The sequence below is a fragment of the Neodiprion lecontei genome, chromosome 1 (genome assembly GCF_021901455.1).
Source record: "Neodiprion lecontei isolate iyNeoLeco1 chromosome 1, iyNeoLeco1.1, whole genome shotgun sequence".
Classification (NCBI taxonomy): domain Eukaryota; kingdom Metazoa; phylum Arthropoda; class Insecta; order Hymenoptera; family Diprionidae; genus Neodiprion; species Neodiprion lecontei.
In genome coordinates, this window is record NC_060260.1 from 35,930,516 (window position 1) to 35,956,340 (window position 25,825).

Genomic DNA, 25,825 nt, shown 5'->3' on the forward strand with positions numbered 1-25,825 from the left:
AAATTAATTTTATCACGAAACTTGAGTCCCGTTCAGCACGGAGAAAACGCACTTATTATTTATATTATTATATATTGATCTTTCGGACATAGCCCCACTCTATGGCTACTTAATTTTACACTATCTACGTTTTATTTACTCGCTATATGCGTGTGTGTGTGTGTCTGTGTGTGCATGCGACCGTGACAAATATACGCATTTCCGTCGCGTAATTCATTTGCAATAAATAATATTTCACTATTCTTTATTCGTCAAACATGCGTATATTCAGTCACGACGAATATCATCAATAATACCTAGATATACGCATGTATAACTAATATAATGGGTAAACGATACAATCAGAACGGATAATCTTAATGGTAAATCAATTTTAATTATACAATATTGAAGACATTAATTAACGCCACATCCGCTAACGTTACATAGGCCTTTGATTGTAGATTTCATACAACTTTATTTAGAATTAATTTTATATATTTTTGTCATAATTTTTTTTTCACATTTTCTACATGTGTTTTCATTTTCATTTTTTTTTTTTTTTCTTTTCTTGTTTTGTTTAATTTTTACTTAACTTTTGTGTTCTTCCTATTTCATAATCTTGCGTGGTAAATATTGTCAATGCCATTATACCTCTTAACATTATACGTAATGTACGAAGCTAAACAAAGGTATGATTAACTTTTAATCAAATTATGTATCGCGTAATGTACAATTTTTTTAATTTTTCGTTAAGAATCTTTTTTTTTTTTTATTATATATCACGACGCGCGAACCTCGCGTGCAGCTCCGCTTCGTAACGAATCGAATTAACCCTTCACCCTTCGCTTTATTACTAAATATACCCAAAGATTGATCGCACCGTTGAAATTAGTTTCAAAGTAAAGTGGATAGGTGGAAAAGGATGGGATGTTTACTAAGTATTACGATCGTAATTTGATATATTATACATATACATATATGATGTAACACAGGCTGAATCTATGAGAGTATTAAACCTCTTTGCCGTGAAAACTATATTCGCGAATAACGTGATTCACCGTCGGGGCAATCTCATTCTTATAATTAAATTCAAATTTGGAACACTTCTCAGCTATAATTTAATATTGCAACTCTGGTGGAATTGCAAGTGAGAATTATTGAGTTCAAAACGCGCGACGTTAATGCATAAGCAACGATTTCAAGATTTTTATTACGTCAGTAAAAGTGTCGTAAAGCAACAAGGTCTTTCCGTGAAGTATCTTTTCGAATTCTTTTACAGGGTATCCGGGCTTTGCGTGACATTGCTGGGAATGTGAATTTATGACATTTGCGTGCTACTCTCGTATTCCGGGGTCGACATGAGAACTTATTCGTAGTTAGGGCGCCCCGCGTTTCTTTATACGCGGTGAATCAATTTTTATAGTTTTATTTTTCTTAATTCGCCCTTTATTTTTAATACAGTAATTCCACGATTTTCACGAATTAAATATCGAGAATGAGGTAACAAGCGGTAATTCCGTGGTGGTTGATTATTTCGAAACAAAACTGAAATACGACAGAAATCCAAAGCGTCGGATTGAAGGGTGCTATCACATTTCTGGTGCCACTCTAAATTTAAACGAGTTAATATATACGCGTATAATATGTGGTTCCTTAGAATCGAATAAAGCAATTTCGGCGTCATCAGCCTGCGTAACTTTTAAATTTTATCTGTTTTTTTTTTTCATTAAAATTTTCTTCACTTTTTGTATTCCTTCGCTTTTTGAATTTGACGCGCTTATACATAGTATATATGAATATATATTATATATATATATATATATATCTGCAAATGCCACGTGTATGAAAATTGTATGCATTGTAAATAAAGACAGTATAGAAAGGCAATAAATTGCGAAGACTGAGGAGTACACAGTCACAAAAATTTCCATTCACATATATATGTCTATGATTTTTCTTTTTCTTTGCACGTATTAATGAATTTTTTACGTATTTAATTTTTATCACCGTTCAATTATTGAAGAAATAGAATTATTGGAGAAAATTGAGATTCGATAAACTATATAACTTGATGACTATACTTAGGCAGATCCAGTATAAAGTTTATGTAGTAATTTGCATTTTTTAAATATACATTGTCTCAATTAGGAAAACGAATGATTATTTCATTTGTATTTGTGTATTTGTTATTTTTATTTTTTTTTTTTTGTCGTTATGTTTTTCTTTAAAAATTGGAAAATGTTATCAATATTTTTGTATTTCTATGTCAGTATAGTACACACAAATTTCATTCAACCGGTACAAATTCTACGAAAGTACGTTTGTGTGTGTGTGCTCGTGTGTGTGTTTGCGTGTGTACTTTTCTGTTCTCTGACATATACAGATATAGTTTGTATTTAAAGGTGAAAATCGTAATAATACGAATGTTATAGCTCAGAAGATCTACGTCTAGTAAGTTTATTTTTCTTACATTTTTATCAATCTATTTTACTTCTTTCTAACGTGATATAACATTTTGATCGCGTACTCCTCCCGCATAATGTGAAAAGATGAATACGTATATTTATATCGTGTAAACAACAGGCTCGAGTAATAATTTCCATTCGTTGATATGCTATTATGTTTATGCGTTCTACGATTCAATCATTTTGTCGTTACAATTACAACAACTGTTGTTGTTGTTATTATTATTATTATTATTATTATTATATAATTTGGTTAATTGATAATGTTTTACCACAATACCTCGATAATTATAATATTATATATGAATAATAGTCGTGCGAACGTTTTTCATTACCGTTTCCTTTTTGTTTTCCGATTGTGAGATGTAATATCATTACCGCTCGTCAACTCTTTTATTTTATGATTTTGTTTATTAGTGTTTCGTTTTTTATTTTTTTATTCTCTTGTTCTACCAAGCTCATCGTTTTCTGCGCTTCTCTCTCGAGACGTGTTTACGTGGCGTTTTCTTTTTCTTATTGTATTTTATTGACATGTCGTTAAGTAGAACGGCAGATGCCCAGGGAGGAATTATATCCTCGATCCCTTGCCCCGAATGAAAGACGAAGATTGCGCCGCGCTCTCGCCTATTCAAATGGAACGGAAGACTGATAATATACAACCTGCCCGGACCCTTGCGGCTCTGCAAGCCGACAATTAACCTGTAGTTGTGTCTTTTATTTTCGGATTTTAATGAGAGAATATATCACCCCGAGTTTCAAGTCCGATTATCTATACCGAATATACTTTCGTCACTTATAATTCTCCGTTGATTTTTGTCTTTGCAATTTACGCAAATCGAAATAGTGAATTCGAAATTAATTCAATACCGTGCCGTTTAACGATCTCGAACGAGAGAGTACCAACTATATATATTAATAAATCGCAAAAACCAAACTCAGAGTTGATCCTGCAAGATATTAATTCTATTATTATAACAATAATCCTACGTTATATATACGCAATAGTGACCTTTTTGTGTATACATGTATTATATACGTATATATAACATGATGTAATATAAATTATTCTTATATAATAGAATTATATAATTTATTACTGATTTCATTACAATTTATAATATGCATTATTATATACTAATAGGTATCATAATAATAATAACATATATTTATATATATATTTATATTTATATTTATATATATATATATATATATAATATACACCCATAATATTTATTTATATGTATACGTATTTACGTAAATACATATATATGTATAACGCAGCTCTAAACGGCACTCTAGAAGCACCTCCATGATTGTACAGTTTCTTTGAGACATTTTCGTTTCACATTATTTATATATGTATATATACATGTACATACCATCGCTTTTGCAAGCAATTGTTCGTGTTTCATTGTTTCCCGCGTAAAGATTTGAAACATGTCAGGTATATTCATATTAATTGTACATTTTCTTTCTCTTTCCCGTACCCGTCCCGCAAAATTTCTCTAGACTTGACTTTAGGTGATTACACTATGTATATGTATACATATATATATATATATATATATATATATATATATATATATACCATTAATTGACTTATATTTTATTATTAACATATGCTTCGTGAATATCCCAAGCTAGCCGAAGGACGTCGCGGATTTTATTATCCTCTTTATGAACCGCTTTCTCTTTCTCTCTCTACACATATGAATATACGCAACTACACAAGGAATAAAAAAATCTACTCGACACATCCCGCAAGTCTGTCTACATATATATATATATAATTATATAACTCTTGTTGTAAAACTCCGAATTATAACGAGAATTATACAATAACATAGAATTATCAATCGCGAACATTATCATACATGAAAAGTGCTTGTACCGCCTTATTCACGTAACAATTATTTGAACCCAGTCGATAAAACGATCTCTTAATGTTTTTGTTGTTCTTTTTCTTTTTTTTTTTTCTTCCTATACATCTTCTTATTTTTCACTTAATTTGATTTGAAAAATTCGTTGTCCCGCGAACTACCGCTCTGTTATTTTACCTTTATTCCCGTGACGTCACTCGGTCAGCCGATAATAAACCGCGATTGTAACAGTCCTTCATCTATACAAGTAATAATAATAATAATAACAATAATAATAATAATGTATCGTAGCTACACCTACTTAACTGCGTGTTTTTATACATGCCTAGGTATAATCGTCATCATTCTCAACGTCTAGATTGCACAACTGTATTGTATACATTACCTAAGTAATAAAGATAAAAAAAAAAAAATTAATAATAGTGATAATAATAATAGTAATACCAATAGCAATAATAATATTAATATTATATCTCGTACGTATAAGCGACGCCCTGATCTGTAAACACATGAAATCGTGTAACATATAAATCCGGTAAATTATTTCCGTCACTTACTGCAATTTATTTAAACAATTCTTCACAAAAAGATTTAGCAGTTTGACGAGTTTCAATTGCTGAAGTTGTAAATTCGAAAAGTTGAATTTCAAACGATTTTAAATCTGTCAGCCTGTTATTCGCTAAAACAGAAAGTAAACGATGGAACGTAAAAACGAAACACAAAAAGGTGTGTGCGGAAATGTGTTTCAAACCTTGTTCTCTTGAAAAAATTCACACGCTCTTTCTCTACACGCTACGTGAGTAATTGAGGCAGTAGATTTTATTTTTTAATTTCATTACTCTACTATGGACTTTTTTTTTCACTTCTGTTCAATAAATAACATCACGCTACGTTTAACTGCGACAAAATTTAAGCGATGTAAATACTTGCTAAAGTTGTAACACTATAGCCAAGGCAAATACTCTGGTTTGTAAAATGTAAAATTTGGGTTCGCAAAGAGAGGCTGGAAAAGTAGGTTAACCGTGCAAATATACGTTTCTGCGCATGTAAATTAGGGTGTCCTCAAAAAAAAAAAAAAAAAAAAAAAAAAAAAAAAAAAAAAAAACGTGTTTATCTGCATCATTTATTTTTTATTTTTAACGTTACGCTTGTGCAAATTTTCATTCCCACTGCTGAACTGACAGATAATTTCTGAACTTAATAGTGTTTCCGAATGCATCTATCGGGATCTCTGTATTGATCTAGTTTTTTTTTCTTTTGGAAATTTTGGAACACACAATCGACTTGATAAATAAAAAGTCCCAGAAATTATGAAATGTTTTTCTAAATCACCCGAATGTACATACATGTAAAACGATTTGCTGAATGTAGAAGCTGGGAAGAGTTGAAAAATGGTGTGCGAGGAGGGAAAAATGGAAAATCTTCCAAAGTGTATAATACATTCCCCAAAAACGACCGTAAAACTGTACAATAGTATTTTTATCCTTTCTCCTCTTCTTCGATATTTAATTCCTATGAATATAAATAAACCTACGGGCCAAGTTCAACTGCAACGTATTAGTATATAATGTATGAAAATTATATGAAATTGCATGTTAAACTGCAAATTTAACTGACTGAGATTGGCATAAAGTTGACGTAAGTATTTATGACTCTAGATTGTAATTAAGAACAGCAGAGCGTTGTATGAAATTATAGTATCTGCTCTATTTTGGGTATCCTGTAAGTGTACAAGGAATGTCTCTTGAAACGGTATCCGCGTATTGTTTATTCTTGTCCTTTGGTTTTGGTTCTAAGTATATCCTAAACTGTGTTCTAAAATTCTGTGACTCTCCTGAAATTTCTATTGCCAAAATTTCTCAAAAGTAGAGTGAATTAATTGCCAGTAGCCAAAAGGTGTTCAAGCAGAAGAGTCCTGGTAGCAAATAAAGACTTCTCATTACACGAAAGTGGTAAATAAAACGGCAATGGGAACAAAAACATGCCCCATTAATAAAACGCAATTCGTTTCAAGAGACGATCCCATTACGCATCGTGTCTACGACTATTTATTTCTCTCTTCTCGTTTTTCTCCAACATGTTGAAAGTCAAATATATAATATAATAAGTTACAAATTTGAGAAGAAACGATCGCCTATGTATAATATAACTCTATCAACGATTCAAGTCTTGATAAATTGCCTCTTTAGAATCCGGGCGGGTGACCGCGTCTTCCGCATTATGCAGGGATCAGCTATCGTCGCCGGAAACGTGGTACTCCTCGCTCTCTCTGTGGACCAGGACGTGGACGACGGTCGCCTCGGATTGCTGTCGAAGAAGCGGCGGCCTGCTCGGCGGCGCTGTGCTTTCCGGGCTTGGTTCGGTCACCAGGATGCTCACGTCACTTCCGTCGGCGATCGGGAGCGGAACCGGTTCCGGAACCGGACGTCGCCTCAGGCTCCCGCAGCGTCTGTTGAACGCCTCCTTGATGTCCCGTTGGAGCATGTTCAAGGATAGAGCCGTTCCACTCGGACGTAAGGAACCGCGTTTCGACGTCGGCGGACTCAGGACATCTTCGTCGGCGTAGGTCTCGACGGCGTCCTGACGACCTAACATCGCCCCTGACGATCTGCGGGAATCGAGAAGTTTTTATGCGAATTGGAAATCCGGTTTTATTGTCTAATTTCTAATTCGTCCAGTACGGTTTTACAATTGGTCTAATCGGGATGTTCTAGGATTTATTGGGTATAATTTACGGATGATGAAAGCATTTTTCAACGAACAGTCGTAATAGCTGGATGATCATTTAGTGCCACCTTTCAACAACATGCATGTTTTTGTTTTTTTCTTGCAAAGGAATTCTGCATCCCAATTTATCGAGATCAGGTTCTCCGAATGATTTCATCAATGCGATTCCGATTATTGTCGGACATTTTTTCGGTAATATGTTATATCGAAATTCTATAATTTTCTGTCCGGAACAATCGCTCGAATTTCTTCGATTGTGAAACCTGCGTCGGATTAGGCGAATTTCTCTGCGGAACATCTCTGCTACGATTTTTCGCGACAATGGTGGGGTTTTATACGGAATTTTCCGCCGAGCGTGGGGTAGCTGATAAGCGAGTGTGACCTGTGACACTAATCCGGAAAAAAGTTTTTGTATTCGGAGGCTGGAAGATCCCAAGTTCATCAACTTGCCGCTTGAGTATAATCCCGCTAGTAACATATAGTGGCTCGTTCGTAAATTGAATAAAAATCCGAGTGCAAAAGCTAAGCTCCATAGATCTCCCGAAACGTCGTTTGAAGATAAAGAAGAAAATATAGAACAAGCTCTTCATTGTAGGTGAGATACCAGCGTATCGTGTGTAAGAAAATTACGATTAGAGGGGAAAAGAAAACAGGGAGGATCTATGGCTCGGGTGAAAGCTCCTGCCTTAGAAACGAAATATGAAACCTCGTGTGTATACAATAGAAGTTCTTTTATACGAGTAGCCACAGCACTGATGGATGATGTTACGATACACATTAAACGATACGATATTTCGTACATGGATGTGTAAACGGGATTATGTTACATGGGAGAGAATTATTAACAGATCAGGATATAATATACTCTATACTCGTACAGCGGGAACTCACTATGTATCTTAAAAGGCTTCTAATCTAATTGTAAGTATATGGAATACGCTAATAAATAATCTATGTATGTTTTCAGTACGATAAACGGCGGTTACTCAACTAGTCGTAACGCGAGTAAGCCACCAAAAAAACATATATACCTATGTAATATATATGTATTCTCGTTTATATGTATTTTGTACCGTTTACCTATTTATTGCCTTGCCTTCGGCAGTTTGAAACGAAGAAAATTTAATATCATTAATTAATACACAAGCCAATAATAGAAAATAAAATTCAATAATAAATCATACAGCTCACGCGTATTATTAATTTGCTACAATGGTCGCAAAACAGTCTCATTTCCCACCTGCGTAGATCACCTTGCCGAAATTATTTTCTGCAAATCTTATTATCGTATCAATTACACGTGCAGGCGTACAGTTGTAACAAAAGAAATGAAACAAATAATTAATTAATTTCTCATCAATTTTAATTTACCTTTTGAGTAAGAATCTTGAAGAGAGAAAGAAAAAGAAGAATCTACCCTCAGAGGAAAAGGTTATAAAGATTTTCGACATAATCGGTACAACTCAATAAAGAATTTCGATAAAGAATCGCATCGAACGTTAACAGAGAAAATTTTTTTGCCACAAATCAGATTTATTTTTCAAGAAAGTACTGAAAAAGTTGACCTCATTGAAGAATGTACGAATTGCCAAACCAAACGGAAGAATACAGGCATAAAATCGCGATAACCGGGGGAAAATGGGTCGGAACAAATCTTAGAGTACATGTACAGGTATTCGCATACAAGGTAAGTACCGCGGGAAGATATAATAAGGATAAAAAAAAATCCTGAAGAATGGATATAAATTATTGAAAAAAAAAAAAACAAATAAAAATAAAAATAAAAACAAATCAAGGTAACGCTATATCTACGGATACGAGTGGAGAAGATTGTTCACCAGCCGGAGGTTGGACGTCGAGGATCGGGGGATGAGACTGACCTGACGGTGCCGTGGGAGTCGGATCCCGAGCTGGACGCTGCCGAGGGTTGCTCGGTGGTGGGCGAGGGGCGGGACACGGTCAGGGCAGGGGGCTGCAGGTCGTCGTGGGTCCCGGCGGCGCCGGAGAGTAGCAGCAGCGGTAAATTCGGGAATAACCAGGCAGAGGCGGTCCCGAGTTCGCTGAGATCGCTGGCGTCGCTGGCCCGAGAGGACTTGCGGCTGCTGGCCCGGCTGCCCCGGTGCACGTGCAGCAGGGCCGACAGCTTCCCGCCCCATCCACCCCCGCCCCTACCTTCGCTTCCTCCGCCGCCCGGACTCGAGGTTTGGGTCTGAGAGTCGACCTCGTGGGCGATGCGTTCCCGCTCCTTCTTCATCCTGCGGGGGGTTCGACACCACAGGGAGGAGTCAGTTTCGGTTTCACTTTTACAATTAGTGTTGATAGTTCGTTTTCACATTTTCATAGAATAGCGTCGGAATTGACCCGTCAACCCCGGATTTTTAGTTATATTATTATGGGGGTATTGTGGGGATGAATCCTGTTTAATCGTAGTTAGTATTTTCCGCCAAACGGAGCTTGATGGTGCAGTCAAAATCGCAGTCTGAATTAAAAAATAGTCGCGGGGTACGTGGCTGCGTTTTTGTTCATAGGGAATTTCTACCATCGGGAAATCGTATCTGAAGTCATTTTTCAGCTGCGATATAGCCCAAGTTTCGAGGAAACAACAAAATATTACATTTTTTGCATTTTCTTTGGAAACTGCTGTCGGTAGGTGAAATATGACTCGACCATCGCGTGGAGCGGAAAATTCTACACCGAATTATGTCCTCATCCGTCGGAAACTGAGTCGGATTAACAAATTAAGAAGAAAAAAAGGAATTCTACTTATGGACGGCATCTGGGGAATTTTTGTGAAATAATTCCTTATTTCTCAATAATTAATCTTAATCCGATTCCGTTTCCGACGTATGAGGACGTAATTGGATATAGAATTGTCCGTTCTACACGTTGGTCGAGTCATTTTTCATTTATCGATAGCAGTTTATGAGGAAAACGCAAAAAACGACACATTTATGCAGCGCAAAAATGACTAGATTTGAGCTCTTGAGGGTCGGAAACCCCTGTAAACAAAAATACTGCCATATCCTACGAACATTTTTTATTCAGACCTATTTTGACTGGAACATTGAAAGATTTAGTATAAAATGTCGGAGAAACGACGGCTACCTGACGTATTCCCGGAATGTGTTTTGTATCAGCCTGGCCGCCTTGTCTTGGCGCTTCCAAATCCTGGTGGAAGACACAATCTCGAGTTCCTTCCTAGTCGGGAACTGTTTTTTGAACTTGACGTCCATCTGCTCCTGTAACTTTCTGAAATCCTCGGATTCCTCAACGTGTCCAAGAACGTGCTTGACGAGAGCATGTAGGATGTCCAGACAATGGATCTTGTTACCCTTCGCAATGGGAAGATTAAAGCTTACCAACGCAACAACGTTGGGCTTTGATATTCCCAGCGGCGGGTCAAGACTCGCGATAAAATCGCTGAGCTGCGAGAACCGGATGAACTGGGTCGCGTGCGGATCGTACCTGTGCGGGATGATAAAATTGAGGGTAAATCGATACGCGTCAAAAACAATCCTTCAAACCAACGTCCGTCATCACTCACTTTGACCACCTGATGTAAAACATCTCCAAGTCATCCTCGACTATCCCGATCTCCTCCTCCTGATGCGCTTGATTGAAATTCTCAAGTATTATCGCGATGTACATGTTTATCACGATCATGTAGCTAATGATGATGAACGAGGTGAAGTACGTTATAGCCAGGAGGGGATAACCGCAGTCGCCGTTTGACTGCCGGCTATTAGGCGTTGGATCGCAGTCCGGTGGTTGGACCATCAGAGACTCGAGGACGTCATTCCATCCAGCCGAAGTCATCAGTCGAAACAGCAGCTGCATGCTTCGTCCAAAAGTCTCGAAATTTACCTTTTATTGTGGGAAAGAAAAATTCGTTTAAACAGGAAGGAAAATCACTGACGTTGAATTAGCGTGTTAGACGTATCGTACAATGGAAACAAGGATAACACTCACCATGTCATCAAGAGCGCCCTGTTTCCTTACGTGACCAAAAACGGACATGCCGATGATCGCGTATATGAACGTGATCAGGGCCAGAAGGGCGCCGATGTTGAACAACGCCGGCAAACTGACGACCAACGCGAAAAGTAGCTTTCTTATTCCCTTGGCAGCTTTAATGAGCCTTAAGATCCTTCCGATTCTGAACACCCTCACGACTCGCAGGAGCGTCGGGGACACGGGAAAGTCCATCATGATATCTTCCATTAGAATGCCGAGAATCGAGGCCAACACTAATAAAAAGTCAAACAGGTTCCAGGGTACCGTGAAATAATGATATCGAAGCCCGATTATCTTAACGATAGCTTCGAGCCCGAAGACTGTTGTGAAAAATGCGTTCGATACTTCGAGGATGAAAAAGACGGCGTGCGGTTGGCTGTAGTGCTCGATTCCCATCGTCAGCATATTCAGAAATATCAATACGAAAATTGCTATTTCAAATCTGGAAAAGAAACAAATAAAAAAACGTGTCTTCAACGCTCTTCGCAACTACCTGTACGCCTATGTACCACAAAAATTGATCCTCCTGTGTGTTTTGCGAATGGGTAGGTATTAGTGTCGCTGTTTTGTTTCGGTGTAGAGTTGTGGTGCGCCTTGGAGCGCTGGTAATTTGCCCCAGAAATGTGTAAGCAGTGTACAACAATGGTTGTAATTACCTTCTAGAGTTGGACAGGTCGTAGAACATGGCGAGAAATTGATTCATCGGTCGCTTAATCACTTTCTGCGGCTTTTTGCGGCCGAGCTTTTTCATGGCAGTGTAGTAGTGCTTCTGACTCTCGGTCAGAAACATTTCTAGCACTCCACCTTCGTACTGAAAAATGAAAAATGGGAAAATAATTTAATACGCCCTTCTCGAGCTGCCGCGCGTTGCGTTGCTTTTGCATACGGAGAAGACGTGTTTTTATGACCGTATTAAAGCTCCTCGTTAATCTTGATCTGTGTGTACAAGCACGCGGTTCTATCGTTCAACGTTCACCTTTGATGACCGCCCTTATCAAGAATCTCCGATTTCATCCTGTTACACCCCGTACACTTTAGAAACGTGAGATTTTTTCACACCCTTATATTGCTTAGAGTCCAGTTCACCTTGGTGAATTTTTTTTAAATACTTTATCTTTGCAGATGTCTGTGATTTGATATTTTGGCGGAAAAAAAAAATCCGGCAAGGACATTTGTCACGAATTTTCAAGCTTCTCTAATAAGCTCTGTAATTTTCCCAACAAATCTTATGATTTCTTTGCCTTTCTCAACGTCATTATCTTGTTCTCTACACATGTTTCTGAACTGTTCTGCAAATTTTGTAAATTTTACGCAGATATTATTACTATCGTGAGTTTCCGTACGTTGAAAGCTGACCTATACTATGTTTCAAGTCCTATTGAAGGTAGAGAAAAATTCACGAGAGATAGAAATTTTCAAGAAAGAAACCAGACAAAGACTAGAGAGAAATGTAGTGGTTTTCAAAAAACTGAATTTAACATTCCGGAAGGTTAATGTCACAGAATGCGGGACACGTTTTGAAGGAAAAACAATGTTCTTTCAGTGCAATTCTACAGAAAAATCGATGAAAAAAATTTTAAGAGCAAAAATTGAGCAGTGCAACAGGTTGACTGACGTAAGCCTCACGAATTTTTCGATATCAGCGATTGTCACAGGCAAAGAAAAGAATCTTGGTAGGGACTCTCATTAAGAGACGTAACTTTGAATGATAAACCGGTGCTTTGGATGCCGTTTGATAGTGGCGAAACGTTAACAGAGAAAAGACGCAGTGAAGAAGTAAAGCCGACGGCCGTGAAGAGGAAGGTGCAGAGTGTTGGATCTCGTGTTTCCCGGCGGTCTCACCTTCTTTTTGAGCATGTTGAAGTTGTCTATAATAACTCCGATGAACAGATTGAGCGTGAAGAACGAACCGCATACGATAAAAATGACAAAATAAAGATACGCGTACAAATTTGCCTCCCTCTGAGGCTGGAGATCGACGCCTCGGGCGTCAACTGCGTCTTCCATCACTTCCATCCACCCTTCGAAGGTCGCGACTTGAAACAGAGCCAAGTAGGCGATGCCCACGTGGTCGAATGTGATCTTACTATTCTCCCAGGAATAGTTAAGATTGAGGCAGTCTTGTTTCGTATTTACTAACTGAAACCCAAATTCACAAATCATATCTGTTTTCTAATCGCTTACAAGATAAGTCTACCAGTTATTGACCCTGTCCCAATCATTGACCTTTTTCGGTCGTATCCGTTCGATCGTTGATTCTGAGATTACCAAAAAATAAATCCGCAATGTCTAACCATCTAGCAATTGGTTTTAGTCGTCGAGAAATTCACAATTTGTGTCGTAAGTTTGTAATTGTGTAAAATAAAAGGATCAATAACCGGTCCAATTACCTTAGTTTCACCGCAGGAGTGTAACATAAAAACATAATATACTCACCGATAAATTCTGCAGTAGCTCTCCGTTATCGTCGATGCACTTGAAGAATTTACCGCCAAAAAATTGCACCCCCATTATGGAGAAAATGAGCCAGAACACGAGACAGACGAGGAGCACGTTGAAAATACTAGGTATGGCGTACATCAACGCGTTCACTACGATCTGAGGGATGGAGAAGAGAACATGTCAGGCTTACAGATGAGCCGTTCAGAGCCCCGAGGTCTGATATTTTTCATCGATACGTCGGCACCGTGATACAGGTATATGTATAGGTATCCGGGCACAACAAACACGTACCCTCATGCCTTGCCATCTTGAGATTGCTCTCAACGGCCTGAGTGCCCTGAGAGTCCTCAGCGAGCGCAGCACTTTCAGATTCTCATTCTCCTCTATCAAAAGGCTAAAGATGGACACCTGTCAAAGGGTAAACTGTCATTGTACGTCCGTTAATACTGGCCTACGTCATCGAGCACAGCATCGCTTCATATGCACCCACAAATAAACATAACACCCTGTACAAAACATTCCTCGTAAATTAATCTGCAACGCAAGATCCACGAATGAACTTTCCGCGATATCTCGCTGGGAAAATCTCGCGTTGTTTTTTTTTTTTTTTTGTACGTGAATATCGATGATAGTTTACACAATACCTAATTCTAATCTATTCTATTCTAATAAGTTCGAAAAATCAATGCTTTTGCGTCGAAATATAGAAATTTACGTTCGCAACTTGGCGAAAAACAGCAGCACGTAAAATTTTTCGAGCGAGTTATCTGGGTAGTAGTGAAATTGCAATGAAAGATATTCAACGCATGCGTAACGCAAAATTGAATGTAAAATAAGAACAGCGGTATGACAGTGATGACGCCTACGGATAAAACGTATATAACTCACGTACCTGGGTCCATGAGGCGACACATAAAACATAGAAAAAAACACGGAAACAACATTCAAAGAATTACCACACTCAACAATGCCATATAATATCCTGAACCGAACAGACTTAACCATGTTAAGCAATATGTAAGACGTAACGGTATAAGATGATGAAAGATACACAGGTATAATGTGATGTAACAAATATGTACGTACAATTACTAGGAAAACGCATGCCACAGCGATATGCGGTTTTTAATTAAGAGGTTCTTCTCTTTCTTTTTGTCGAACGAAGGATTCCTTTACTTACGAAAACGATGATGAAATCCAATATTGTCCAGAAGCTTGTGAAGTATTTACAAAATCCAAGGGCGAGCCACTTCAGGAGCATCTCTATACTGAACAGAGCGCAGAATCCCAAATTCGTCCAGTAGAGTATCTTTTTCAAAAAGGGATTATCGTCAAGGTATATATCCTCGAAGCAGAGCGTTATGGAAGATGCGAATATCAGAACCAGGACCATCCATTCGAACGCCGGAGTGTCGACCACCGACAAAACTGCGGTACGAACTTTGACCCATTTTCTGCCGAGGTCCGTGGCGATGCAACGATCGATACAGGAACATCTGTACAAACAATCAATCATCACCAACCACTTGTTTCGGACTCGGACCTCGTGGCGATAAAACCGCACGGCTGCGGCTTACGGCCGGGAACAACGGTCCTCGGTATTAAAACGAAGAAACCGGCGATACTTACTTCTGGTAACAGTGCTGGGGAAAACAATCCTGCGGTGTCTTTGGCTGTTTGTTTCTTCCAAAGCCGGGAAAGGATCCCATTCCGTCGACGTACCTTCCCTTGCTGTCCCTCCTTCCCCCGACCGTCAATTCGTCGACGTAGCTGACGAGAGCGTGCCAGGGTCTTTTCTCGGGTGGATCGTCCATTCTAATGGGTTCCTTCTCGGGCAGCATGGCGACTTCCTCGTCAGGTTTGCTCGAGTCCTTAAGGACCTCGAGCTCTATGCTTTCCTCGGGATTCGCCTTTTCTTCAATTTTTTTATTCTCTTTGACGGTCTCCTGGCTGCTCTGACTGTAGGTCGTTACCGTCGCTTGACGGTAGAGGGGGTCGTAGGTGAATACCGGCTGGTTAAGGCTCTCCTGGTAGGATCGGTTGTAGATGTTTTCCTTCGGCAGACTGAGCACCGTCTCCTGTATCGCGTACTTTTCCTTGTCCGATTTGTCCATAACCTCCCGAACGATTTGCTCGAGTCTTGTGTTCTTCTCGTTCTCGGAATTCTCCCTGCGGTATTTCTTCTTCCTAACGATCGATCTTATGCGATCGAACGATCTCGCGAGTTTCGAGTCCTCCCCGACCTCCTCCTTCTTCTGCTTCAGCTCCTCGGAGTTAAAACTGTTGAGCAACAACGCCAAGAAGAGATTGAGGACCATGAAATTTCCCATCACCAACGCCGGGAGGAATATCGCGAAGCAGGTCTCGGGTCCCTCGTCCTTTTCCGCCCTCATGCAGTCCCAGAGGGGTTCGATCCACTCCCCGCACAGGATCCTGAATATCATCATGAACGAGTGAAAGAAGTCGTTGAAATTCCACCGCGGCACCGGGTCGGGGTAAAACTTGTCCAGGGTGTAGTCCTTGCTGAAGAGCTGCATGCCGATCACCGCGAATATGTATATCACGATGACGAGCACGAAGGTCAGGTTACCCAGGGCCCCGATGGTAGATATGATGATACTCAGCAGTACTTTCATCGTGGTCCAAGACTGCGCGAGCTTGAGTACCCTCAGCAACCGGAGGCCCCTTATCACGGAGAGTCCGTCGACCAGCTCGAAGGTCAGATCGATTAGAGAGGCCGAGACGATTATCAGGTCGAATATGTTCCAACCGTTGTTGAAGAAATCCTTGCTGAGAGCGAGCAGCTTGAGAAAACACTCGAACGTGAATATGCTGGTGAACACCTTGTTGCCGATGTTCAACGCCTGCCGGATGCTCTCGCTCATCCCGTGGTGCTCCATTGCGAGAAACCCGGTGTTCAAAACGATGCACAACGTGATGGTCAGCTCAAACAGCGGGTCTCTCACCACCTGACGATGAAATTACGTCGATGTCTGATTATCTCGCGTCAAGCGATCGCGGACGACGTTGGAGTTAATCGAAAAGCGATTTGACCGTAGGAACGTATCGCGTCTTGAGGGGTGAAAGAAATTGATCAAAAGACACGGAGGTGATCGGGATCGTCTAGAGACGGTGATACAACCTTCGATGGATGGGTGATAGAACGTGGAGAGCGAACAAATGTTCGAGAATACGTGAAATAAATGGATACGAGTTATTGGCTGGTGGAGGGCGTGTGTATGGGTGGAGGACAAACGAACGGTTATGTACGAGTAGAATGAAATAGAGGAGAAGAAAGAGGGGGACGAACGGGGGTGAGTAACTTTATAGCTACCTTATAAAGGCAATTCTGAAACCTGAGCCACCCGTCGTAGTCGACACAGCACTGGATACACTTGTCGCAATTTCTATCTGGAAGATCATCTGCGAAACAGTCATAAAATTTCATTTATATTCGATTCGCAGCATTGAATTCACATAACATATTGCCAGCGACAGCTGGTGTACAATATTTTTTTATTTTTTTTTTTATCGAATCAGCGGTTCCTTCTCAAACCCTGAGTGAACTGGCGACAAAATTCATCGAACCCCAATCAGCCGAACCAATTCGAACGTCCGCAGTGGTAAAATCGACGGTTAGACGCGGCGCTCGGATTACTCGGCTTTACATCCAACGCTGCCGAACACATCCTAAAGTTCATCCAATCCGGTGCATGCGTCATTTGTCGGATGACAAGCGTTGTTCGTATCAACCGGAGCGCATCCGTGAAAGCTTTTATGTGAAACAAGCAATGCTCGCTCCGAAGCTTTGGTGAAATTAACCACGAAAGCAGCCATGCGGTACGTGCATAAAAGCAGACTGTTACCGATTCAAGGGGATATTGTATTGTCCACGGATTTCATGCCAGTTAAGAACTCAGCATTTGAGGAGTGAGACCGAAGTTGATCGATTCGTTTGAATTTCATCACACCCAGAATTTGTCGTAATTGACGTGCGAATAAATTGTTAAAAATCGCAGATCTAGACGAAGAAAGTTCAGTTTTGATTTACTTGATAGTGAATTTTTTTTTTTTTTTTTGTTCTTTTCTCAATCTCATGTCAAAAAATTACAGAACACACAATTCAATTAGCCTGCGATATGAAATTATAAAATTATACCACTGATACAACTTTTTAATTTGAAATTCCAGAGTCTCGAATTTTTCTTTCCATACGTTACAGAGATACCGTAAAAGTTTTTATTAAATTCAGTTTCACGGACATTGGCCAATAATTGTCCGAGTATTTCTCCGAGCGATCTTTCGACTTCTCCACTCCGTCAACTCACCTAAAACTACGATATGCGACAAGTAATCCGGGGGCAGAGTGTACATGTTGTGTTTCTTCGTTTTGATACCGTTGCACTTGAGGACCCGGATTTCCCGGTTCGTCGTCCTGACGGCGACGGTGACGGGAGGAGCGGCCGACGTTTGTCTCTCCTGCTGCTCGTTCACCTCCAGGCGACGCTGTTCGAGGGCAAGGCGTTCCTGCCGGTCGCCCCGATGCTCCCTCCGCTCGTGTTCCTCGGCGGAAGTGACGTCGTCGCCGTCGTGATCGCCCTCGTGATCGTCGACGACCCCGGAGTCGTCCAGGGACGACTGCTGGTTGCTGTTGCTGCTCGCCTGTCGCGAGTGCAACATTCCTCGGTGCGGCGCGAGCCGGTGGACTATCCCAGGGTCCACGGCTCGCGTCGCGGCGACGACCTGCAGCGGGAGATGAGACGGACGAACACTCGAGTGCCGAGGACTCGGACTCGGGCTCGGTGTCACTGACCTGACGGAAAAACGCCATTTGATGGGGTGTTCCAGGGGGACTTTTCAACCGAAGCTCACGGGTAATTCGTTAGGGAAGGGTTACCGACGTTGAGAATGTTTTTTCAGAGACACGGTACTCGGAGAAAAATTTTTCTTAAGCCACACCCGGAAGCGTGACTCTTCGATCATGGGAAGTACTTTGGTTTCATTCGATTGGAAAAACTTATTTACTCGTTCTCCGTTAAAAAAAAATTTCATAATAGATTAATAGTAATTTTATTAAACTCAATAGGGGTTCGATGTTTTTGTGAAATAACTTCGTACAACGGTGTCAAAGAATTGACGTTATGTGTGTGAAATTTTCATACTTTATGTAAATTAATCGATAAAGTTCTGTTCAATCTGATAAGATTGTTTCTTGCAGCTAGCTTTGAAAAAGTATCAGATGTATGATATTTCTTTGCATTAAATGAAGTTGTTTCATGTTAAATGAAAGTACTCAAATTACTTTGTAAAGCCGAAGAGTCACGGGCAGTGAATTGAAAAACAAAAAAATTTAGGCTTCGTTCGTGAAATTTTGGAAAATCTATCTTACAATCCACGATGGCATTTTTTCAGTCAATTCAACATCCGTTATGAAAATTGATCAACCAACATTTCGCAATCTATAAAATAATATTCCAGTAGAGTTACAATGCGAATAATTTGAACGGCCGTTTAATAAATAGAAAATAATTGAATTCAATCGCTTAGTTGAGCCGACTTAATCGAGTAAACGAGATCACTTGCCACTCAGATTTTTTTGCCACGTGTTGTGCAAATCCTCTGAAGCCCGCTCAACTTTAAACTCAACAAAATGGGGAAAATTTTGACCTGCAATTATGCCCCGACCTTGCGGAACGATTAAGAACGCTAAAAATTAGCATATTAAATTTTCGCCGAACAGAGCTCGGCACAGCTGTACGTGCGCAGTTTCGCTACCGCGGAATAGGATGGTGTGTATAATATACAATACATGTGTGCCTATAGCTAAGAGTGATATTTATGGAGGATATGTGTTGCGCGTTGGTTTGGAGAGAGTTAAACCGCGGAAACGGGTGCGAGCTATAGAAGCATGGAGCTGCTGCAGGGACGGATTCCGGTTTGCATTATAATTCATAAGCCCGCCTTAAATCATATTTGGCCCGTAAACTGAAACTTACTAATGAATTCGCGGTAGGTCTCAACTTTGAAAATCTACGAGTAAGCTCTAACTCCCAACTCTATTAACCCTGCATTCGAATCAATTATGCAGAACGGCAGTATGCATTTCTGCAACGTTAAACTTTGGCGGATAATAAACGAGCAAAAATCATGCGGCATTGAAAAAACAACATTTCCGCCCATTGCGGATGATTTTTTTTTTTTTTTACACGTAAAAATGAAAGTTTTTATTCTCTGGGGCAAACAGAGAAAGCAATCACGAACCTGCTACGGGTGCCGCCGTTTTTTTCCTGACCAGCTGAACTCCGGCCGCGTTTTCTTCTACGGGTTTTCTTCCTCGTGTAGCTGCTCAGCAGAACACCTTTACGTGCGTCAATTTTCTTCTGTTTATCCTTGGTGAGGGTCTTGATGTTGATCTTTGTCGGGTCGAAACTAAACGTCGAGTCCTCACGGTGGTCGGTAAGATCCTTTCTCCGTTCCTGGGACGGAATAGAAGAGTATAACGACGATCCGAAATTCTGCTCATTAACGATGGACGATACGATAAAGCCCCGTCTAATTTCTCATCCAAACTTGCAGTTCGTATAACTTTGAATTTCCTTCCGAGCGGGATTATAATTACAATTTGCGCCCATTATCGCAAACTTCTCAGCGAAAAGGATCGGATCGGATAACTTATGCAGCGGGTCGCGGAGGAAAAGCAGAAACACGAGTGGCGAAATGGGTGGTTGAAGAAAATTGGGGAATACCAGAGAAAGCCCGAAAACCCGCTGACGTCGATGCTTCAGCCGATAGCTGCTGATTCGTTCACCAATTTCGTACACCTATCGGTAAAACACGCGACCCGCGTTTCTACGCGCTAGATATTTTTTTCTCCTGCGAATTATTGCGTGTCCTCGCAGACGAAAAGTGGCAAAAGGGTTGTGACTACGAGGACTTAAAGCTTGCTAGCTGTACTTTCGCGAGAAGGACACTTTCCGGACAAGATACAAGCCTGGTAAGCACGAAGACGTTGGATACACGTCGCTTCCAGATCCATACCTTGCATCGTTTTCCACCTGATGTCGAAAAATCGACGTCGACACCAGTTTTAGAAAACTTTTCTTTCCTTTAAAAATTATGCGTCCGATAATCCTGCAGTCACCGATACAGGCGAGGTTCAATTTCGGAAAACCCGAATCAGATTTATTATCATCGGTGTGATGATTTTTTCATCGTACCTAGCTAGCTTCGTTTCAATGTAAAACAGCGATCGGTGTAACCTAATTCCTATTTTCTCCTACTTATCGAACTTTGATACATTGTAATTTAAATTTCCACAGCAACGTATTTTCGCCCTTTAAAATGTCAACCCTTCCATCTTCCGCGGCTTTGAGCAACAGTTTTGACATATCGATTAACCGCAATTTCATCTATATCTGCAGGTCGCATCAAGCGCGCGGGAGATTCTACTTTAAATCGATGAAAAATTTCGCGATTCACAGAGATCTGGTAACAGTGTGTCAGTGTGTCATTGTAATTGTCGTTTTAATCGTAGATTAATTTCGTCTCGGGTAATTCACACGACCTTGGGATTACAGGGCGAAACATATTTCCATAAATATCCATTCAATGTTATTACGATGATGTTTTAATGCCAGCACTCACCTCGTTCGTGATTTCGGCTTCCTCTTCGTAGCTCAACGCCACGACGGCAAGCATCAGGTTGATGAGGTAAAACGAACCGAAGAACACGACCACCGTGAAGAACGAGACGCTGATAGGTCCGCACGCCGACAATACCTGTTTTTATTTGTGTTCATGTTTTGCTTTTTTATTTCAATCCATTCCCAAAACGCATTTATAGATTTCAAACCAAGCGATAAATGAAAATATTATACGCATACAATTTGTATGTATCGTGACTTACGGACATGTAACATGAAAATTCACTCCCTCAACCATCGCGAAATAACAACAACACGTAAGTCAGCTTTTCAATGTATCAATTCGGTCTATTCTATCATTGAGATCAAACCTTGTTATAGACGTCCTCCCAGTAGTCGAGAGTTATCAGTTGAAAGGTGGTGAGCATCGACCACAGAAAGTTGTCAAAATTCGTATATCCATGATTAGGATTTGGGCCGACGCACAGGCACGTGTAGCTCTCGTTGCAGTGTCTAAAATTACAACGTTAAAATAATTTGCTACCACTTCCTGATAGCAGGAAAAAGACGTGAAAAGAAATTGTAGAGGAAAAAAAATCATCTCTTGAAAATTATTATCACAGAAGGTGGGTAATTTTTCTTTACGGCTTGTTCGAGACTCAGCTCTCTTACACCTAATCCATCAACTTACGAGGGCATCGCCTCGCGGTGCGTCAGAGCTCGAGGAGAGTGGCGCATCAATTTATACAGTTAGTACATACAAGTATGTAGTATAATGTGTATATAGGGAGAAAGTTTGACTCGAGGACTAATTAAATCTAAAGCTAACCTGGCACCAGTTACGTTGCCGCAAATGATGGGCTCTTCGGCTTCATTGAAGGCCCAATTGGACGAGTTCCAGTTCCACCTGTTGGCGATAGAAGAAGAAGCTCTTTAGTTCTTGCCGAAGAGCTGCGAAGCCAAGGGTTAATATTATTTGCGACACTTCAGTCGGTCGGGGTCTAGCGGTTTTTCTATTCTTATTCCTTTTCTTTTTCTTATGCGCGATACTGAATTGCTTATTGTTCGAATACACCCGGAAATTCGTACAATATTATCCATTATATCACAGTTGTGTACTTTTGGTCAAATCTAAGTTATCAACTACCCTCAGAACTTGTCAAGTTTACCTTTTTGTCGCCCGATTCGTTTCGTTCAAGAATATTATAGGCAGCAACCGCTACAAGTTTACTTTCAAATTGGAGTTCACAGAGTTTCAAGAGTGAATAATTCATGACCGAGCAGAAAGTGTAAGAGGAGAAAAAACTGCGCTCTATCAAAGGTCGTTGAATCTTTCTCGATCCACGATGCAAAACTTTGAGGATGTAAGAGTGACCTTGACAGCTCGGGAAGAATATGCTTTAGATTGCTAAAAGAATCTGTCACGTAAATTCGATAGCGAGACTGTGAATGCGTGGGGAAAAAGATGCATTTCTCGCATGCTGTCAACGCGATCGAAATCAATTTGACAGCAAAATCCGGAGAATCGTTTGTTCAAAAAAATATTGCACGAAATTTCAGAGTGTCTACTCTGTATCGTTCGCGAGATTAACGTCCGTATAAATATGCCTAGAGAGTGGAGGAGTCAATTTGCGAAAGACGCCGTAGTCGTCGTCCTGCATTTACGACAGCTCGCGCGAATTTTACTGTCATAAAAAGTAATGGATAAGCGGTGGGACTGGGATAATATCGTGTAACGTGTCTCGGCACGAGGGATCAGAGTCTAGGCGATAAACTTCCTTGTTTAAGCGCGAAGAAGTGGGGCTGCTCTGTAAAGTGTAAGAAAATTACGGGCCATAAGATACGAATGATCGGATACCGCCAATTGCCAAAGTGGTGAACATTTCACTCCTGCATCAGCTGCGGTGTCACGAAACCGCGGGGTGTAAAATCCGGAAATTCGTATTTGTATCGATAAATTGAATCGTCGGAGTGTGAGAATAAAATCGCGATAAACAAATCGTTTGATTAACGATACTGTTCCCGGGCTGCAGGTGGAATTGGCTTATTGCACGACGGTTTTTGGACGGCCAACTCGACTGGTCATAACAGACGTTGACGCGTTGTTTGATTAATTGCGGACAACCGGTGGAGGGCGCTTTTGAACGGATAATCGCGTGACCGTTGTACGAACAACGCCGGCACTAGACAAGGCCTAAAAGACCTATCTCGCAAGCTTCGTACCGGAGCGCCGAATAATTATTGCGCCAGGAATTTATCGCACCCTCGGTTTTCGTCCGGACAGGCACGCGCTTGTTTCTCTTGGATTGTATTATTATACAGACATTTCATCCACTCTATACCCATTTGGCACGACGAATCTATGGCTAAACTAATCGTGCGTGGGTATAAATTATCACGCGAAATGTATGTAAATTAAGATCGAATGGACAAAAATTTGGAATATTTTTAGGAACCGAAAAGGTTTGTATGTAATACGGCTCCTCCAGATTTTTGTGGTGTAATTATTATTCTTGTCTTAAACAGTTCCACTGGTAATTGAAAAATTCTAATTAATTTGAAGTAATTTCCAGTTCACCTGATGATGTAATAGAGTGCCAAACAAGCGAAGAATAGAAGAATTCGCTGAATACAAAATACCGTTGAAAAATTATCGACGAAAATAACATAATCTACAACAAAGCTTTGTGGAAAAAAGCTTTAGCCTCCAAGTTCAAACGGGGTATGCCTCGTTCTTAATTGGGCTTTTCAGTGTCTGCGGGAATGAAAGTGGAGCTAGGGCGGAAATTCTGATGAATTCGTATTAGCAACGGAAGTGCCCGAGCGTCACGACGTGATATCCGGTCGAGGCGTTGCGAGAAGAAGGGCGGGTAAAGAAAGAAGCCGGTATATTGTAAATTATTCATCACCCTGACTAGGTTCAACCGTCAACAAGTTTAAGGGGCATTATCTGAGGCTCAATTTTAAGGAAGATTCATCGAGGTCCGGGTGTTGAGACCTGATAAATGATCAAGTCGAGTCGCGGGCTGCCATTCCGCACTTTGTCGGCTGGTAATGTTTGAGGGGTTCTCAAATAATTATACGCAGTTAGCCTCGCGATTTGTCTCCCCTTTGTTTACGCCGCGAGTATACAACTCGGTCTGCAAGGTTCGCCCTTATTTTCGCACGCTAGAAGAATAATGAATTTCATCCACAGAAACGTCGGGAACACCGGTTGCCTTTTATTTATATTATTATTATTTTTCATTTTATTATGCTTTCATTTTTATTCTTTCAACCTTCCAGACGGTTTTATTTATTATTATATTACCGCGTACATAAAGAGTGCTAAATTTGGTGTTCTTCTCTCCGGCGGCAAAATCAATTCGCCCAATACGGCGGGCTACTTCGTTCCGTTGCTCAAGATTTCTTCTTTAAATTCTATGGTATACTTACTCGTACCAGTCCACTTGGGTATCGTTCGGATCCTGCTGCCTGACGCACTTGTTTCTCAATTCGCCCATGTAAACTTGAAGGGCGAAGAGGGCGAAGACCATTAAACAAAATATCGTCAACGTCATGACCTCCGCCAGCTGCTTGAAGCTGTGGAGCAGCGCGTTTATGATTGTCTTCAAACCTGCGGATCAGAAGTCATTCCAATATCAAGCTTCTTACATGATTAAATACATAAGTTTATCACGAAACCTTTTTCACGAGTAAAAATTAAGGTACACGAATTTGTTTTATACCGGTACAGAGTTATAATGACAGCTTTCCTGCAGGTCTGTTATTATAAAAAATACTCGTACATTATGATCCATGAGCAGGGTATGAAATGATAACAGCCATAACCCTGCATGCAAGCTACAAGTTTATACAGAATTCAAAATATACAACCCCGCTAAGGCATTTAGTGCGGAAAGACACAAGTTTTAATTATATAATGATGCAGGAAAAATGTTTTCAAGTTTTATGATTCATTCGCCTGTAGAGAGTACAAAGTCAGGTACATAATTAAGTGACAAAACGTCAATTAGCGGTACCCGAAAAAGTTTAAACTATCGTCTTTTCGACTACATTTAACACGATGTATTACAGCTGCTAAATTACACAGCAACGAAAATTGAGGGATCGACTATTGCACGAATTTACCTTCCGAAAGTCTGTCGCACTGCTCACGAATCGTGCTTGGACTACGTCGTTCCAAAAGAAAAGAAGTAAAAATAAAATAAAAATGAGTAAGAAAGGAGAGTACCAGGTGCTTTTTTTAGGCGTCAAGAGTAAAGCTTTCGCGCGGGGAATCTTCGAGGCCATTGCGCCTTCAGATCTGAAATTGACCTGCAATCCTGAACAAAATTGAATTCTGAATAATGAATTCCCGGATATACGCAGCCACGGGAGCCAAAATGAACGTCCGGGAAGAATACAGCATCGTCACATCAGCTCCAGACAAGTTATAAAGGAATGCACAAAAAAAAACGACGAGATAACGAAAAAGTCTTATTATCTGAAAAAATTCATATTTTATTTATATTTAACCTCTTACTAAGTACATTATGTGTCGGATTAATTCGTGGAGATGTCACTGGGCTTTTCAACGAGAGAAAATTCGCCTGCATTTGTATAATACAGGATACGTTTTACCATAATCCGCCTGCACCTATGCAATTTAGGGTACATTTCACAAACATGT

General features: G+C 40.3%; 1 protein-coding gene across 5 annotated transcripts in view; it reads right to left on the bottom strand.

The window, feature by feature from the left end:
- Window positions 1–3,610: 3,610 nt before the first annotated feature.
- The window catches only part of LOC107225710 (sodium channel protein 60E), a 77,247-nt gene continuing 55,032 nt past the window's right edge, over window positions 3,611–25,825 (bottom strand). For 4 of the 5 annotated variants that reach the window (XM_046735917.1, XM_046735926.1, XM_046735906.1 and 1 more), the window contains 18 exons: window positions 24,589–24,769; window positions 21,983–22,060; window positions 21,525–21,666; window positions 21,155–21,289; window positions 19,772–19,986; window positions 17,839–18,323; window positions 16,845–16,933; window positions 15,140–16,479; window positions 14,691–15,006; window positions 13,802–13,918; window positions 13,505–13,666; window positions 12,911–13,207; window positions 11,725–11,879; window positions 11,024–11,510; window positions 10,599–10,918; window positions 10,160–10,519; window positions 8,935–9,309; window positions 3,611–6,935 (listed from right to left, as the gene is read on the bottom strand). In XM_046735917.1, coding sequence (XP_046591873.1) covers window positions 6,557–6,935; window positions 8,935–9,309; window positions 10,160–10,519; window positions 10,599–10,918; window positions 11,024–11,510; window positions 11,725–11,879; window positions 12,911–13,207; window positions 13,505–13,666; window positions 13,802–13,918; window positions 14,691–15,006; window positions 15,140–16,479; window positions 16,845–16,933; window positions 17,839–18,323; window positions 19,772–19,986; window positions 21,155–21,289; window positions 21,525–21,666; window positions 21,983–22,060; window positions 24,589–24,769 — 5,633 coding nt within the window. In that variant the 3' untranslated portion in view covers window positions 3,611–6,556. Of the gene's footprint in view, window positions 6,936–7,709; window positions 8,151–8,934; window positions 9,310–10,159; window positions 10,520–10,598; window positions 10,919–11,023; window positions 11,511–11,724; window positions 11,880–12,910; window positions 13,208–13,504; window positions 13,667–13,801; window positions 13,919–14,690; window positions 15,007–15,139; window positions 16,480–16,844; window positions 16,934–17,838; window positions 18,324–19,771; window positions 19,987–21,154; window positions 21,290–21,524; window positions 21,667–21,982; window positions 22,061–24,588; window positions 24,770–25,825 lie in introns of those variants that run through there. The other variant, XM_046735933.1, reaches the window with a different exon arrangement.